The sequence below is a fragment of the Salvelinus namaycush genome, chromosome 1 (assembly GCF_016432855.1).
Source record: "Salvelinus namaycush isolate Seneca chromosome 1, SaNama_1.0, whole genome shotgun sequence".
NCBI lineage: Eukaryota > Metazoa > Chordata > Actinopteri > Salmoniformes > Salmonidae > Salvelinus > Salvelinus namaycush.
Genome location: NC_052307.1, coordinates 42,958,039 through 42,975,335, shown reverse-complemented (window position 1 = coordinate 42,975,335; position 17,297 = coordinate 42,958,039). Strand labels below are relative to the sequence as shown.

Below are 17,297 nucleotides of genomic sequence, written 5' to 3'. Positions count from 1 at the left end.
TTTACGCCGCTCCATCCAGCCGAGACTTGGCATTGCGCATGGTGATTCTAGGCTCGTTTGCGGCTGCGCAGCTATTGAAACCCATTTCATGAAGCTCCCGAGGAACAGTTCTTGTGCTTCCAGAGGCCTTGGTAGTGGGTGTTGCAACTGAGGACAGGCGATTTTTACACACGGCCCCGTTTTGTGAGCTCGTGTGGCCTACCACTTTGTGGCTGAGCTGTTGTTGCTCCTAGACATTTCCACTTCACAATAACAGCACTTATAGTTGACCGGGGCAGCTCTCGCAGGGCAGAAATTTGACCAACTGACTTGTTGGAAAGGTGGCATCCTATGCGGTGCTACGTGGAGTCATTGAGCTCTTCAGTAAGGCCATTCTACTGCCATTGTTTCTCTATGGAGATTGGTGGGCCACAGCAACGGGTGTGGCTAAAATAGCCGAATCCACTAATTTGAAGGGGTGTCCACATACCTTTGTGTATATATAGTGTATCACTGGCCAACTCCGACTTCCGTTCAGATCATTGCTTTGGAATGGATTTCTATGAGCTGTATGTCCTTTTCATCTGTGGGAGTGTTTCTATACAAACCCAATTTTGAAATAGAAGAGATGAATATAGCTTCACATTTGGCTTCATTTGAGGACTTTGTTGAGGCAAGACAATCATGTGTGGGTAACTTCAGTCTGAGCAGGAGTAATGGATGGTATGTTGGCTGAGCAAAGCAGAGACTGATGAGCCTCCTCTCTCTTCCTCCTCCTCCTCTCTGTCTCTCGCTCTCCTTGGTGTTCCATCTTCCTCTCCCTCGCCCTGATAACCTTTAAGATAACAAAAAGGCGACGGAGAGAAAAATGGGGCAAAAGTATGGAAAATGCGACCGAGTCTTTGGCCTAAAGACCGGAGTGAAGAGAGAAGAAATATGTTTTTCCTGCTTTCTCTAATTAAGACGGATTTCGACCTGGGAACTAGGTGAGGGGACACGCTGGCCAATCAATGTTGTTTCTGGATAGAGAGCCAGACAGACGAGGATAAAGCAGGCAGGACAGTCTGAGGTGGTCCCCCTTTGACATAGCTGCGTCGCATGATGTTTAAGAGATGTCAGAATCGGACTGATTTAACATGGGAGAGTCTCTGATCAGCAGTTGTTTAGTACAGAGGTCAATAGCAGTATGTGTGTCTGTGTGACTGTTTGCTTTGGTCATATCGGATGTGATTAGAAAGAGTCTTTGCTTTGAAATGGGCGGCAGGTAGCCTAGCGTGTCAAATACGCAAGCTGGGGGGAAAAACACATTTTGCGTGTACTGTATGTAACAATAAAACATTTTTAAATTGTGTGTTTGTTTCTAAGAGAAAGGGGTGTGTTTGAGAGAGACTTTTCAGTGTTTGTGTGCGTTTGCAAAATTGTGTGTGTGTCACCGGTTACACTGAGGTTCTCACAGACCGTAATCTTAATTTGCTTCCCACCTATAGCCGTTTAAAATGCTGTTGACCCTGGAGTAGTAAAGACAACCAGTGTTCCTGCAAAGCCACCTTCCGGATCATGTTCAGTAGGGCGACAACATTTATTCAAACCTTCTGAAACAGGGAAGTTTTGTTTTTCCAAGATCTTCAACCCAGCTGGTAACGGCATGCTGGACAAATGACCGATTTCGCATTCAGATCTGACACTAAGGCTGTTTGCCATGCTCAGTGGCCAGTCCAAACCCGGTCTCATCTGGGACAGTGGAAATGATGTGCATTCTTTTATCTTTCATTATGAACATGATTCATGGGGTGCATCACAATAGTCTCTGAGACGATGCATCTTTTCAGTGTGAACACAGTGGGGAAGCTGGGAACGTGTGTGTGTGTGACTTTGTGCGTTTGTGTGTGTGTGATGTGTGTGCAGTCTTTTGTAGAACAGTATACCAGAAACCCATGGGTTCCTCCTCTCACGTTTCCCCTCCTCGTAATGCTCTCTCATAAACATCAAAGCAGCACGTTGATTTATATGGAAAACATCCCATTTCAAAGGGCATGTCTGGCTTTATTAAATGAACAAGGATATTGGTATTTTGTGTTATTAGCAATGTCAGCACTATATGTAATCTGAGAAGCGCTCAACCAGGGCTAAACCCCAAAACAAACACACACACACACACACACACACATGTTTGTTTTACTATCTTTCTGGGGACCAAACAATTGATTCCCATTCAAAATCCCATTTTCCTTAACCTTAACCACAAAACCTAACCCTAATTATAACCTTAACCCTAAACCTGATCCCTAAAATAGCATTTTCTCTTGTGGGGACTGGCAAGGACTTCTGGTCCCCACAAGGATAGTAAAATCGAACACTCACATTGTTTCCATGGCACTGCTTTAGATCAGCCTTTGCTGTATACTTTAGTTTGTCTTGCAACCTAGTGTGGGATAATATGGATCTGTAAGTCTGCAGTCCCGTGCCTCCGCCTCCCATCTTCTTTCTTCGGTCTCTGTGGAGTTCATGCAGGACCTACTGGAGCGATACGGTTTCTTTTCCTATCCTCCCTTTATCCCCCTTTTTCACCCTAGTGTTCTCCTCTTCTTTCATCTTTATATTGACCAAAATGTTGTGTGTTTTGGGATTTAAATGAGAGGGGAACAGGGAGAGTCAACAAGCCAACTGAATACAGAGCTGTTTTTTGTTGTTTGTTTCCTTTGTGTGTTCTCAGTTTGATGTCAGTGGAGAAACGGACAGTAATCTCTCTCTCTCTCTCTCTCTCTCTCACTCTTCTTGCCCCCCCCCCCCCCCCCCACTCTGTGTTTGATATATATTAGCATGCAACTTCATAAGATGGCCAACGTTTACCCGTGTGTGTGGGTGAAAGAATATAACTTACGGTGTGGAAATGAATGCAAGCTATCGTTCCCATCTTTCAGAGAGCAGATACACCCTGCTTAGCAAAGGAAAAATGCTCTCATTTTCGTCAATGCCGCTCTCTGAAGAATTTGTGTGGAATCCATATTGATATAGTGAGAGGGACCGGGACAATGTTCACCCTGCGTATTGATCATCAATCCATAACGAGCTGTTTGCGTTTCCTCCTCTGTGAAAGGATGGAGACGGACTAATCCATCATAGCTCCGCGCCCCGAACCAACTGCCTGTCCCAGTCCTTCAACCGCTCCCCCTTTTCTTTTTATTCCTTCGTTCGTTCCCTCTCCTCTCTCTTCCAGCAATTCAAGTCAACTTCAAAGGGAAGGAGAGGCATTGAATGTTGACACAGTGATAGGGAGAGTGCAGTGACAGAATATCTGATGGGCATTAAATATAGAATGGAGCTAATCACACACAAAAGACCAGGACACCAGGTTTTGACCTCTAAATTAATTATTTAAAAAAAAGTATGTTTCTGTTGAAAAAGCAGAGACAGAAATACTTACTAGATACAGTACTAACTCTTCGTGTCAGGCTTCTAGGCACACCAACATTAGTGTTGTCAGACACACAGCTGGTGCGCGAGGGTAACTCCAAAATGCTTCCAAATGTTTTGGTCGACTTTCTCTTTGAAAAAGCTCCAGCACGTTGAAATGTTAACCCTTCCGCTCCCTCTCTCCTCTGTCAGGTGACTGATAAGTCGGTGAGGGCGTTTGCCGAGCACTGTCCCGAGCTGCAGTTTGTGGGCTTCATGGGCTGTTCTGTGACATCACTGGGAGTCATCCATCTTACTGGGGTGAGTAGGCTTCATAAAATGGCCAACGTTTACCTGTGCGTGCGGGTGAATGAATGCAAGCTACGGTGTGGAAATCAGGTTTTCTATTTTTTTGTAAAACATTTTTCTACTAATGTCTTGTAAAGTATCAAGCAGGCTGTGAACACCTGGCTAAATTAAGGTGGAATAAGTACATACATTAGCTGAATGCCGAGGAAAGTAAGTACTCTGTAGAAGCAGTTTTTATATTTAGAAATGAAAGTTATTATTATTGAAGTGTTTTTTTTTGTTTTTTTACGAAGGGCATGCAACTTTTCTGTAATACGCTTTAACTACAGGTCTGAGTGTTTTTGTAACTTTCAAAGTAAACTTTAAATCTCCTGAAAGTGTAATGAGACGAATCCTAATACAACACCCTGCTGTTTCACTATTACCATGCTAATGAGAAGGGCTTCATGGTTAAAGATATCGCACACACACACACACAGTCACACAGAATGTCAATTATCAGGTAATCCTGTGTTTTTTTGTGTTTTCTGTTTCAGTACTGCTATTTCCCCTTTTCCACCTGTAATGAATTGATCTTTGCCTGTGTGTACGTTGGCGTGTGTGCCTCCTCAAATGCAATTACACTTATGTTAATGAGAGGAGAAGCCTGATGCTCTGCCTCATTATTAGATTAAACAGCAGATGAATTTATTTTTCACGGTCTGGCCGATCAACCGAGCTGTTTGCTTTGACCTTGGGCACGCCGCTTCAGAGAAATATAATGACGCTAACAATTCATTATCATATTAGCATACCTGCAGGTAATTGGGGGAAGTGAACCCACGCTAGATAAGTGAAAGTTATCCCTGTGTGTTCATGGAGGTTACTGTTCATTAGAACATGAGGTAATTGTGTAAACCAAGAGAAGACTTAGTTCCATGACATATGTTCAGTGTGTGTTTCTGCGTTTGACACCTTACTCTTCAGTTTCCTGGTCGCACACCAGCACCATAGTAACCCCCCCCCTCACTCTCTCCCTCCTTTTCTATCTCTCTCTGTCTCTCTCTCTCTCCCTCATTTTCTCTCTGTCTCTCTCCATCTCCCTCCTTTTCTCTGTCTGTCTGTCTGTCTGTCTGTCTGTCTGTCTGTCTGTCTGTCTGTCTGTCTGTCTGTCTGTCTGTCTGTCTGTCTGTCTGTCTGTCTCTCTGTCTCTCTGTCTCTCTGTCTCTCTGTCTCTGTATCTCTCTCACCCCGTCCACCCTCTCGTTCTCTCTCTGACTAATCAGAGGTGGTAATTATCAGCGTTTCGACTTGGATTCCTCGCCTCATTCAGTCTCGTTCAGCAGCCATTGGAAATATTCTTCCGTTTTGAAATCGTTGCATTTCTGATTACTCCGAGGACATCTGCCATCGCTCCGTCTCTCCTCTCCTGGCTCGTTCTGTCTATTGTCACGCTCGCTCATATCAGTGACGTTCTTACAAACACTCCTGAGTTATCAGGAAAAATCCATTACTTTTATCAACTTTTCTTGTATTGGTTACTATTAATTTACCTTTGATAGACTTTGTAGCCACTTCTGAGAAACGACGTTGCGAGCGGGATTCAATTAAAGTTCAATTTTTTATCAAGTGAGCTGCCAATTCAAGTAGTTCACCACAAGGGTGTAGAATAAAATATAAATTTTTGTAGCAGTAATTAAATTGTGGGCAATAAAATAAAATATGCTCCAATTGTATCTATTTTAGGGCCATGGAAACTAACTGTTTTCTGTGTTAACATTTGTTTTGTGATATACAACCACACAACAGAATATCTGTCACACAACAAAGGGATACATCTTAGGCACCGAAGGCTTGTGGCGGTATTAATGGTTGTGTTGACGTTGGTTGTCACATCCCAAGGCATGGTAATGGATACGGGATCAGGGTGTGTGCGTTCGTGCGTCTTTCCCGGTGGCCTCACTCGTCTCGTTTTACTTCTCTGGTCTGCTTGGTGGATCCTTCACCAGATGAATGTTTTCCTTCATTTGTCTGTGTGCGTTAACCTCCCAGATGAATCGTTCCCCTTTTTAGGGTCGAGGGGTCTCTCTTGAGTAAGGTCAAAGATCAGACCACAGAGGTGGAGCCGGAATGAATGAGGTCTAAGTGTGTGGTTGGACCAACCCAGCTGGAGTTTGACCTTTTTTTTGTTTTAATGACTGTGTGTAAAGTGTCTGTGCGTGCATGCCCATGTGAGTATTAACAACAGTATCGAAGTTAAACACGGTGAAAAATGACAGTGTGAGATTTCCTCTCTCTCCCTCTCTCTCTCTCTCTCTCTGACCTCTCTCTCTCTCTCTCTCTCTCTCTGACCTCTAGTAGCCTAGCCTGCGATCCGCTTCACGCTTCCTTTGAAAGCCGAACTGAGACGCAGCTGAGGCCATCCCCCTCCCCACATCTAACAGTTTCATTATCAAAGTAGAGAGGGGAGAAAACGCCCTGACAGACGTCCATTACACTGACCCCTCCAACCCTGTGTATGGAGCTAATGGTACATCAACACATCCCTCTCTGTCTGTCAAACGCACAGCGCTCATTTGGAAGTCATTAACTCAAGGTCGTCCATATCAAACTCTGTAAGAGTGTTGTTCAGGGCCAGAAAGCCTTCACTCCCCTGCCTTAGATGTCTCAGTGATGGGCTCCACTTTTCCACAATGCCCTCATACATCACATCAGCCTCCCCAGCGCTGCAGAATGTGGAGTGTGGAATGCCTTTGTGTGTGTGAGACTTCTCAGGAGAGTGGCGGCCAGAGACCAAACAAAATGGGCTGTTTCTACAATGTCAGAAAGGAGCCATGCTGGAAACAGGAAATGGATGTGCCCTTTTTTTTATTTGACATTGTGTCTCTGGTATTAATTTGAGACTTGAAAGACGAGTTATTTTAAAATGAGCTGGCCCGTCAAATAACATTTACGCTGAGCAAGGGCTGGTGAGGAGGAGATTTTTACGGTTTTCTCGTCAGGGTTGGGCTCAGTTCAGAGTTTGGGAATTGACTCCCATTCAACTCATGAGTTGAAATTCAAATTGAATTGGCCACACCCCACAGGATGTAGAATTTGAATTTGAATGACGGGAGTAGAATTGAATTCAGTGCAATTCAAATAAATTCCACTCAGTCATCGAACATGAGTTTCATTTGAAACAGACAGGTCACACTTCCAGATACCAAATAATACATCACTTTTCCCTGGAAACAATGTTCGTATACTCTTTTAACCTTAGTGCTTATATTTCCACCACCCATTTAATTTGTTTGGGTGAACTTGTGGGTTAAACTAATGCATTCTGGAAAATGTAGTATTTCCGCCATTTTGAACCAAATTTAAGTGATTAATGAAATGTAAGGACTTAGAATATTTGCATTCAAGTTTTTTCCCCCCTTGATCGTTCATTTTAAGAGTGTCCTGAAAATCAGCTGTTTCAACAATATTTTATATGCATGTATATAACGACATGTTTTATGTACAAGATATGTATTTGTATCGACTACACCTAATATAGCATAGAAGAGGCATTTGAATTTCTCTGAATTTAATTATTTTTCCAATTCAAATTGCAATTCTGTGTCCTGTATACTAATTGAATTCAAATTCAAGAATTGAACTGAAATTTGAGGTATTCTTCATTTAATTCTGAATTGAGCCCAACCCCGATTCTGGTATTTACCAAGAGATTATCTGATAACAATGGACAGGTTTTGACACTTACTTTAAGTAGCATTATAATCACTTATTTTTCATTTTTTAAACATTATTTATGTGTGTTTGTGTGTGTGTGTTTTTAGAGAGGGAAACAGAGGCAGAAAAATAGTGATAGTGATGCACAGAAAGAGGCAGGCAGGTAGGCAGGCACATGCACCCCATGTAGGACTCACCTTCTCTGGGGTTGGTGGAAGCCTCTGGTCCCTTATCTCCTCTCCCTGACTGGAACAGACAAATACATAATCACAGTGTGCCCCCTGAGCCCTGCGAGCCAACCCCTCACTCCGAGATAAGACCAGAACACACATAGGTCTGGGGGAGAGGAGAGGAGGGGCGGGTGGGGAGAAGACTGAAGGGAGACAGGGCATGAAGGGGTGGGGAATTATAGAGTAATAATCATTTTATTCACAGCCATCGGGTGGAGAAGGGAGAAATGGAGGATGTATAATTTTGGTGGTGCTTCAAGAAAAATAATCCTTTCCTTTTTGGATAAGACTTCCAACCTGGGGACCGACAAAAGACGGGGGTGTACGGAGTGAGGGTGTGTGTGGGGGCGTGGGGTGCTGCTAAGTTAAGGGTTAAATAGCTTTTCCATATCTTCTGTGGCCTTCGAATCAGATGGGGAATAAGCTCTGCCCAGCACTAAGACTGACTGACTTGTATTCTATAGCCTGGAGGTGTGTTTGTGTGTGTGTGTGTGTGTGTGTGTGTGTGTGTGTGTGTGTGTGTGTGTGTGTGTGTGTGTGTGTGTGTGTGATGGTGGAGGTATTGTGTGGTATGTGGGTGCAGAGGTTGTGTGTTTGGGGTGGTTGTTCATTTCTTAATAAGTGTGTGTGTGTGCATCCGTGGAGTACAGAATGAGACCTCTCTTTATCTATGGTGTTACCGGTCTGTATCTTCTGGGTGTCAGTGGTGTACAGAATGAGACCCCTCTCTATCTATGGTGTTATCTGTCTGTATCTTCTGGGTGTCAGTGGTGTACAGAACGAGACCTCTCTCTATCTATGGTGTTATCTGTCTGTATCTTCTGGGTGTCAGTGGTGTACAGAACGAGACCTCTCTCTATCTGTGGTGTTATCTGTCTGTATCTTCTGGGTGTCAGTGGTGTACAGAATGAGACCTCTCCATCTATGGTGTTATGTGTCTATCTTCTGGGTGTCAGTGGGGTCAGACTCTTTGTGACTGAGTGATGTCACGTCCTGGTAAGCCCTGGTCATTTGGCTTAGTGCACTGGAGAGGAACTGACCCTCTCTCTCTCTCTCTCTCTTTCTCTGTGTGTGTGTGTGTGGTATTTCCATGTCTCACCTCTTCCTATCAGCTATTTAAAGATCATTAGGCATATGAATGGGACTAGAATTTAGGCTCTCTCTCCGGACCTGTACAGGTCGTCGGTCGCTACACGAAATACAATTTAAAATAGTCTATAAATGAAGATAATGGTTCAGACGAATTAAACTACTCGTACAACTCACTGGCTCCACTAGGGCCCAGTGTTTGCGAGAGCATGTGCTGTGTGTGCAAAAAAGTAGAATTACAAATGGTAAGATAAATAACTAAACAGATAAATATATGGCCTAGGTTTTATTTACTTTAGTGTTTGTTCTCCACTGGTTACCCTTATTGCACACTGCGGTATTTCACCTGACGGATACAGGAGCTTGTCTATATTTGATATGTTTTCAAATGATTTTTGGGTCCTTGTAATCTGAGGGAAATATTTGCCAGGAGATTAGGAAGTGAAGCTCAGTTTCCACCTCATTTTGTGGGCAGTGGACACACAACCTGTCTGCTCTCGAGAGCCAGGGCTGGCTTTGGCAGCCTCTTTCAATGTTAAGGCTATGCTGACTGAGTCTGTACATTTGTAAAAAAAAATCACAGTGGTCAGAGTCTGCCACTGTGTGTTTAGGGCCAAATAGCATTTACATTTACTTTTACTTTGAGGTTTTGTAATGCTTTCCCAATAGGTAATATCATATTTTTTTGGGTTGGTTGGTTATTATTTGGTTGGGTCCGAGTGCTGTCTTGAGGCTTTGTTGGGTTGGTAGTGATTTGTGAACTTGCTTTCAGGACTAGCTGGATGAGGGGACTTTTCTCTGTTAATCTCTTGGCATTTCAGGGCTTTGTAGTGGTAGGAGTAGGGATCGCTTGTTTTTAGGTGGTTAGAATTTGATGGCTCGTTTTTTAATATTAATTAGTATTGGATATTGGCCTAATTCTGCCCTGCATGCACTATTTGGGGCTTTTCTCTGTACTCTAGGAATGCTTTTGCAGAATTCTGCATGAAGGATTTAAGTTTGATGTTTGTAAAAAAAAAAAAAGCATTGAAATCTTGATTGGTTAGTGGACCCCATACTTCATATCCATATAGGGCAATTGTTTTAATTGTACATTTGAATATTTTGAGCCAGGTCTAATTGGTACGTCAATTTGACTTTTGATTGGGTAAAAAGCCATTTAAAAAATATATAATTATTGTCATTGGTCTTGCTCTTTTTCACCCCAGTATCTCTACTTGCACATCATCATCTGCACATCTATCACTCCAGTATTAATTGCTAAATTGTAATTATTTTCACCTCTATGGCCTATTTATTGCCTTACCTCCCTACTCTTCTACATTTGCACACACTGTACATATATTTTTCAATTTTTCTTTTCTTTTGTGTTATTGACTGTACCTTTGTTTATGTGTAACTCTGTGTTGTTTTTGTCGCACTGCGTTGCTTTATCTTGGCCAGGTCGCAGTTGTAAATGAGAACTTGTTCTCAACTAGCCTACCTGGTTAAATAGAAGTGAAATAAAAAATACAAAAATAAATAAAACATTTCAAAAGGTGCATATTCAGTACATGTACCACAATACAGACCATACTAATATGATTATCTATAAGAAGTTATACTTGACAAAAGAAAATAAATAATAATAATGGAAAAGAGGACAAGACGGCAATAGTTATAATAGAGTAGTATCACTGAGTAACAGACAGACAGGACAGTAATATAAAAAGGAGAAGGGGGGGGGGGGGGGGGGGGGGCTTGGATCACTCTAGTTGGGTGTCAGAAAAAGGGTATTCTCTATAGGTACCCATTTTATAAATACATGTTTCACCCTGAAGTCTTAAAGAATGGGTTATCCTTTCCATTTCATAAATCTCTTTAGATTTTGGACAACCGCTGGGTTGAAGCCAATTTGTAACAAATAAATACTTTTCCTGCCAATGATACCAGCCGATATAACACCTAATACAGCGGTCTTAAAATGGGATTTCTGCTTCAAAAACTTGGCAGAGGTCCCTGTACACCAAGTCCCAGAAGTTGCTCAACTTTGGACAGGACCAGAATATATGATGGTGGTTACCTTCTTGTTCTCCACACTGCGTCCAACAGTCACTGGCGGCGGTGACTCCGGCTTTTTAACGTAACGTTTGGGGGTTCTGAAAAAATTTGAGGTCACTTTCCGCTTAAATTCTCTCCAAGAGTTAGAATTTGTCACTATGAGTACCTCGGTACATATTGCACCCCATTCTTGGTCTGAGATAACCTTCTCTATTTCTATCTCTTATTTACTTTTCAAATACAAAGAGTCACAATCATCAGTTGAAACCAGGTTCTGGTACAAAAGGAGGATACTGTTGGTGACAGGATCTTGATTTTGAGACCTCGTCAGGAACCGTTCTAGTGTTTTTGGGGTGCTGGATGATAGCCCAGTCTTTATGCTTCTCTAGAAAGTGTCTGATTTTGTAAGAATGTATACACGTCTGTCCTAGGTAGTAGGCTTGGGTGGTGTACTGTATACCGGGGTATTTGGAAATAGCCACGGGATGGTTTTTCAATACCGTTGAAACTATTTCTTTGAAGTTTTTCAATACATTGTAATATTTGTAGCCATTTCAGTAAATACCTGCAGTCAACTTGTGCTATGCGTTAGGAGACAAAGAAGATTGCGTTCTTATTTCACCTGTCACATTATTTTACATTACGAAGCCTACTTAGTTCCCCAGCACAGTTGAGCCAGTCACCTGTTTTGTTTGTAAATAGCACAACAGGAAAAACGGGAGCAGGCGAATACAGCTGTGTATTGACTGGAGTCATGTTTTATATTGAAAGTCAAGTGTTTTTTTTGGCTTCAATAGAGTAATCAGGGACTTCACAGAACATACATGAGTGCAACACATTCGACATAAGCTTCATTTTCATTGGATGACGACAGAAGTGTGACGCTATTTGGCGGGCAACCATACAAGTAAATGAGCTTACAATGAAACAGCAAGGTCTTTTTTTCAAAAACGATGCATGGCCATCATATTATTGTAATGAAACAGGCAGGGAGCAGGTCTCGAACCCTCGACCTTCTAGCCCGAAGTCCGGCGCGCTATCAACTGTGCCGCAAAAGCATGCTCAAGCGGCAGAGTCGATTTCCGCGCTTATAAACCCAGGGTCGTTACACTACTCCCTCCTTTCAAAGAGCGCGTCCTCGCGCTAGCTTGCGACTTTACGTCTTACAGGAACGCGCTCACCGGCCAAGCACACGCACTGTCGTGGATGCGAGGTCCGATCACTTCTGACACCAGTGTAATGAAACAGCAGGGAGCAGGTCTCGAACCCTCGACCTTCTAGCCCGAGGTCCGGCGCGCTATCGACTGTGCCGCAAAAGCATGCTCGAGCGGCAGAGTCGATTTCCGCGCTTATAAACACAGGGTCGTTACACTACTCCCTCCTTTCAAAGAGCGCGTCCTCGCGCTAGCTTGCGACTTTACGTCTTACAGGAACGCGCTCACCGGCCAAGCACACGCACTGTCGTGGATGCGAGGTCCGATCACTTCCGACACCAATGTAATGAAACAGCAGGGAGCAGGTCTCGAACCCTCGACCTTCTAGCCCGAGGTCCGGCGCGCTATCGACTGTGCCGCAAAAGCATGCTCGAGCGGCAGAGTCGATTTCCGCGCTTATAAACACAGGGTCGTTACATTATTCATGTTTAGGCTTATCATAGAAAGAATGTAGCTAGCTGATAGAATTCCTGTTTGTGAATTCTCATCCGAGTTTAGAAGTGCAACTGAAGCACAAAATGAGTCTGATGCCGAGCAGAAATTACAATAAGAAGCATTTTATCTTTTTTTCTCCCGCGTGAAAAAGCGCAGAATTATGCGTTAACACGACCCCTAGTTTACTTGCCATCTAAGTAAGTGTCTGAATTATTAAGGGCATCATATTGTGTTAGCTTTCTGCCGTGTTTGAGAAGGCAAAGCCCTTTGGGTGAGTTATTTGTACTGCTGCCCCTGCTGTCTTGATTTCATTGCGTTTTTTCTCCTCTCCGTTCTCGGCCTGTTTGCTCCTCCCCCTCTTCTCTGAGGCAGGCCCGTTGCCTTAGCAACTCCAGACTCCAGAGCCAGTACTGCGTGCATCAAAACGTTGTTCATTTGCACAATGTCTCTTGTTCATATTCGCTTGTAGATGTCCAAACTCACCAAAAATGGCATTTGGTAGCTCCTACCTATATATGTATAACTTGAGCTAGATTGCCTGTCTTTGCAATTAGTTTATTTTTGTTTGCGCTCGTTAGCATATTTAGCTAGCATCCTCCATGCCAATTCGCTATTCTGGTAATAGAAGCCCAATGGGTTGTGTTTTTTTTGGCGGCCCCTTGTGTACTAAACTGGTAATACCGTAAATCCCAGGGTGAGAGGAGGACGGTATGACGAAATGAAACTCGGGATACCGCCCAACCCTACTAGGTAGGCCAAACTCACTCTGTTTGCTGCTGGAATGACTTTAATGTGTCTCCATGGAAAGGTTGGTGTATGAAAGACAGATTAAATCCAGACCACCCTTTTATAACCTGAGTCAGAGATGGTACAACGTTTTGAGACTGACGGGTATATGGATATTTTCTGAACCACTCTCCAAATCTTAATTTTGAACTGAGACCAGGTGCTTAGCTCATGTTCTCTGATATTGGAATTGGAAAATGGAAGAGCTGCCGGGGTATTGAAGTACAAAAGGACTTCTCAATGTTGAGCCATCGAGACCCACTGTCATCAACAAGCCAGGCAGTCAATGGTTTAAGTTGAGCTGCCCAGTAGTAATACTTAATTAAGGTTGGGCACAACTAGGCCACCTGACTGTTTAGAGAGTTGCAGTGTTTTTAATCACACTCTTGGGTGTTTTTCTTACTATTATAAAACGTGTGATCAATCAATTCAGTAGGTCAAAAGTAGAGGTAGTTATAGGGATAGGTAGCATCTGAAATGGGTATACTGTAGTAATCTTGCCAGGATGTTAATTTGGACTGATTTTACTCCCTACTAGATAGAGGGGGCAGAATGTTCCATCTGTCCATATCTGCTCTAATTCTATTGATACAATACATTTTAGTGTAATTTGCTTCATACAAATTATCTAGACGAGCAGGTATGGTAATTCATAAATATCTTATACTACAATATGGCCATTTTAAATGATAGCAAGGCCTTTGCTTGCTGTGAAATATCGCCTCCTCTTTTCATGGCCTCTTTGTCAACATTTACTTTGTACCCCGAGTAATGACCAAACTATTTAATCATCTACATGGGATGGATGCCTGTGGCTAAGATAAATAGAGGAGAATGTCATCTGCATATAGGGAAATCTTATGTTCCTCTCCACCAATCTTAATACCTTTTTTTAATATCCTCTTCATCCCTTATCATTTGGGCTAAAGGTTCAATACAGTTATCAAACAGTAGGGGGCTCAATCCGCAACCTTGTATTGTCCCTCTATCCAGAATAAAATAATTGGATATAGCACTGTTTGCATGAACTGAGGCTTTTGGATTTTAATAAAGTATTCTTATCCACAGGGATGCAAACTAGTCATCTTTCAGCGAAATTCGCCGTTTTGAATCCAAAATAGTTGACCTACGTGTTCGTGTCGATCCGATGAGAAAAGTTTGGATGACTACTGGCTGTATGCAAACGAGTGATGCGTGTTTTGAGCAATACTGGCTGTATCCAAGGCTCAGACAATTTAGTTTAGTTTATTAATTCGACCATTAAAAAAAAAAACAAGCACACGTAAAACTTAAAAGCCATACATGCACATGAATAAAATCATTGAGGATAACACACAATAAAGTCTGGGACTTATTTCCATTGTGGTCCTCAATAGTTCACACAACAACAGAATGCAGCGCGCGACTGAAGAGAGAGGAGACAACCAATTTGCTAGTTTTTCAGCGTCAGCGCAGGAGAGTGGAAATGCAGTTTGTCATTTAATTTACAGCAGCGCGTCCCCTGAACGATAACGAAGAGGTAGGTGAGAAGCCTGACCACGGAGACAGGGGTGAGAAGGTGACGAAGCGTACTTCATGAGCTGTAATCGAAAAACAACTGGCATTTGGAAAGTTTGAGGTGAAGGAGAAAGGGGTGTGGACCAAGTATTGTTAGCATTGTTAAGTATCTTGCTAGCTGGTTCAGATTATCTGTTTGCTAGTCAGAGACATTATGGGCATTAGCCAATTTAATTGATCAAATTGAGTTTATGGGGTGAAAATTGGCTGGCTAATAAAGTCAGACCGATAACGTTACAAGGTCAGATGAGCTAACGTTAGTAATCTAACCAATTCGCTACGACTCCTTGCCGTCCCTCAAGTTATAACGCGTTAGCTGCTTACTGGACCCTGGCAATCTGTGTGAAATATTAGTAGTTTGTTCGTTAGCTAACTATAACTAGTTATCTGTGAACTGTGTTTTCCCTCTACAGTATGTGGTTAATTTTCAGAATGAGAGAATTAGGTGAAAATGAGGCGTTGCTTGTTATTCAACAAGTGTAGCTGGAGCTGGGCCTGGCTTAAACTGGACGTCACTATAGAAGGTGAAAGGAACACCACACACTTTTTCAATACAGTGGATAAGAAGGGGTATGCCAGGTGTACTCTGCCTGAAAGAGATCAAGTATGCCAACAAAGGGTATCATGCTCTGCTGGCACATTTGTAGAACAGATGTCCACAGGTAGAAAGTGTACAATGTAATAATGTGTAGCCCAAAGATATTGCTTGTGTTGTGTTGAATTTGACAGTAACACGTGTGTGAGGTTGGGGAGATTATTTAAAAAGAAAACAATTCAGTGAACGTTTTTCGCACACATGTAGCCTTGTGCACTTGATCGATGTCTATAGTGGCCACTATAATAGAGCAAAAAGAGAATGCCGGTTTGTTTCATTCTATTTCTACTTTAAGATGTTTTTTTCCCAAGTGCAATATTTATGTGTGTGGTCACAAGCGTTCTATCATAAAGGCTGTCATGGCTAACTGCGATATTAGTGTATTGTTTTTTTCTCATTTGCAGTAAAGTCTAGGCAACAAATAACATTGGATTGCTTTCTTTACATTTTTTAGCTGTGAGTTAGGTTCACATGAACCACTTTTTATTTTACACACAGAGACTGATCTTGAAGATCATATTCTTTGTTGTTTAATTAGTTAACCTGCATTTCCCCCTAGCAGGGATTTTTTGCATGTTTCAGTGCAACAAAAAAAAGTGTCATCTTTTTGGACCCTCACCAGTTTGCATACCTGTATCCAACTTAGAAACCTTGTCCCGAAACCGAATTTGATCAATGTCTAGGCTAGAAACTCCCAGGAAACCCGGTCAAAGGCCTTTTCTGCATCCAGAGAGAGGACCACAGCTTCATCTCCTACTCTCCGGGAGTGCGCCATGATGTTGAGAAGCCTGTGGATATTATTTCCTGAGTACCTCCCTGTTATGAACCCTGTTTGGTCCGGATGTATGATAGTGCTGACAAATCGCTTCAGTCTGTGACAGTATGCTTGTTAAGCTGCAGTAGTCACAATTCAGGAGCGAAATAGGTCTATAAGATCCGCATTCTGTAGGGTTTTTCACTTCCTTGTGGATAACAGTAATTCATGGGGGTAGCATTATATGATGATATATGCGTCTATCAAGATAGATTTCAAAGATTTTACTGAGTTACAGTTCATATAAGGAAATCAGTCAATTGCAATACATTAATTAAGCCCTAATCTATGGCTTTCACATGACTGGGAATAGAGATATGCATCTGTTGGTCACAGATACCTTAAAAAAAAGTAGGGGCGTGGATCAGAAAACCTGAAGCATGAGGTGATGGTGGCAGATGAATGGCATGACAATGGGCCTCAGGATCTTGCCACTGTCTGTGCATTCAAATTGCCATTGATAAAATGCAATTGTGTTCGCTGTCTGTAGCTTATGCCTGCCCATACCATAACCTCACCTACACCATGGGGCACTTTGTGCACAACGTTGACATCAGCAAATCGCTCGCCCACACGACACCATACACGCGGTCTTCGGTTCTGAGGCTGGTTGGACGTACTGCCAAATTCTATAAAACGGTTTGGAGGCAGCTTATGGTAGAGAAATTAACATTCAATTATCTGGCAACAGCTCTGGTGGACATTCATGCAGTCAGCATGCCAATTGCACGCTCCCTCAACTTGAGACATCCGTGGCATTGTGTTGTGACAAAAATTCACATTTTAGTGGCCTTTTATTGTCCCCAGCACAAGGTGCACCTGTGTAATGATCATACTGTTTAATCAGCTTCTTGAAATGCCACACCTGTCAGGATGGATTATCTTGGCAAAGGAGAAATTCTCACTAAAAGGGATGTAAACAAATTTGTCCTGACATTTTGAGAGAAATCTGCTTTTTGAGCATATGGAACATTTCGGGGACGTTTTATTTCCGCTCATGAAACATGGGACCAACTCTTTACATGTTGCGTATACATTTTTGTTCAGTGTAATAGTATAGGAGAGACTTTCAGCAAATGTCTTATAGAATTCATTTGTAAAGGACTCAGTGTTTTGATTTATCATCACTTGCTTAATTTCAATTTCTGTGATCGGCACGT

The 17,297-nt window shown here is 42.5% G+C and overlaps 1 protein-coding gene across 1 annotated transcript in view; it reads left to right on the top strand.

The window, feature by feature from the left end:
• fbxl17 (F-box and leucine-rich repeat protein 17) overlaps positions 1-17,297 on the top strand; it is a 137,043-nt gene that overhangs the window by 100,915 nt on the left and 18,831 nt on the right. Inside the window, exon 7 of the mRNA XM_038988757.1 lies at positions 3,586-3,693. Within this exon, the coding sequence (XP_038844685.1) occupies positions 3,586-3,693 (108 nt within the window). The remainder of the gene's footprint in view (positions 1-3,585; positions 3,694-17,297) is intronic.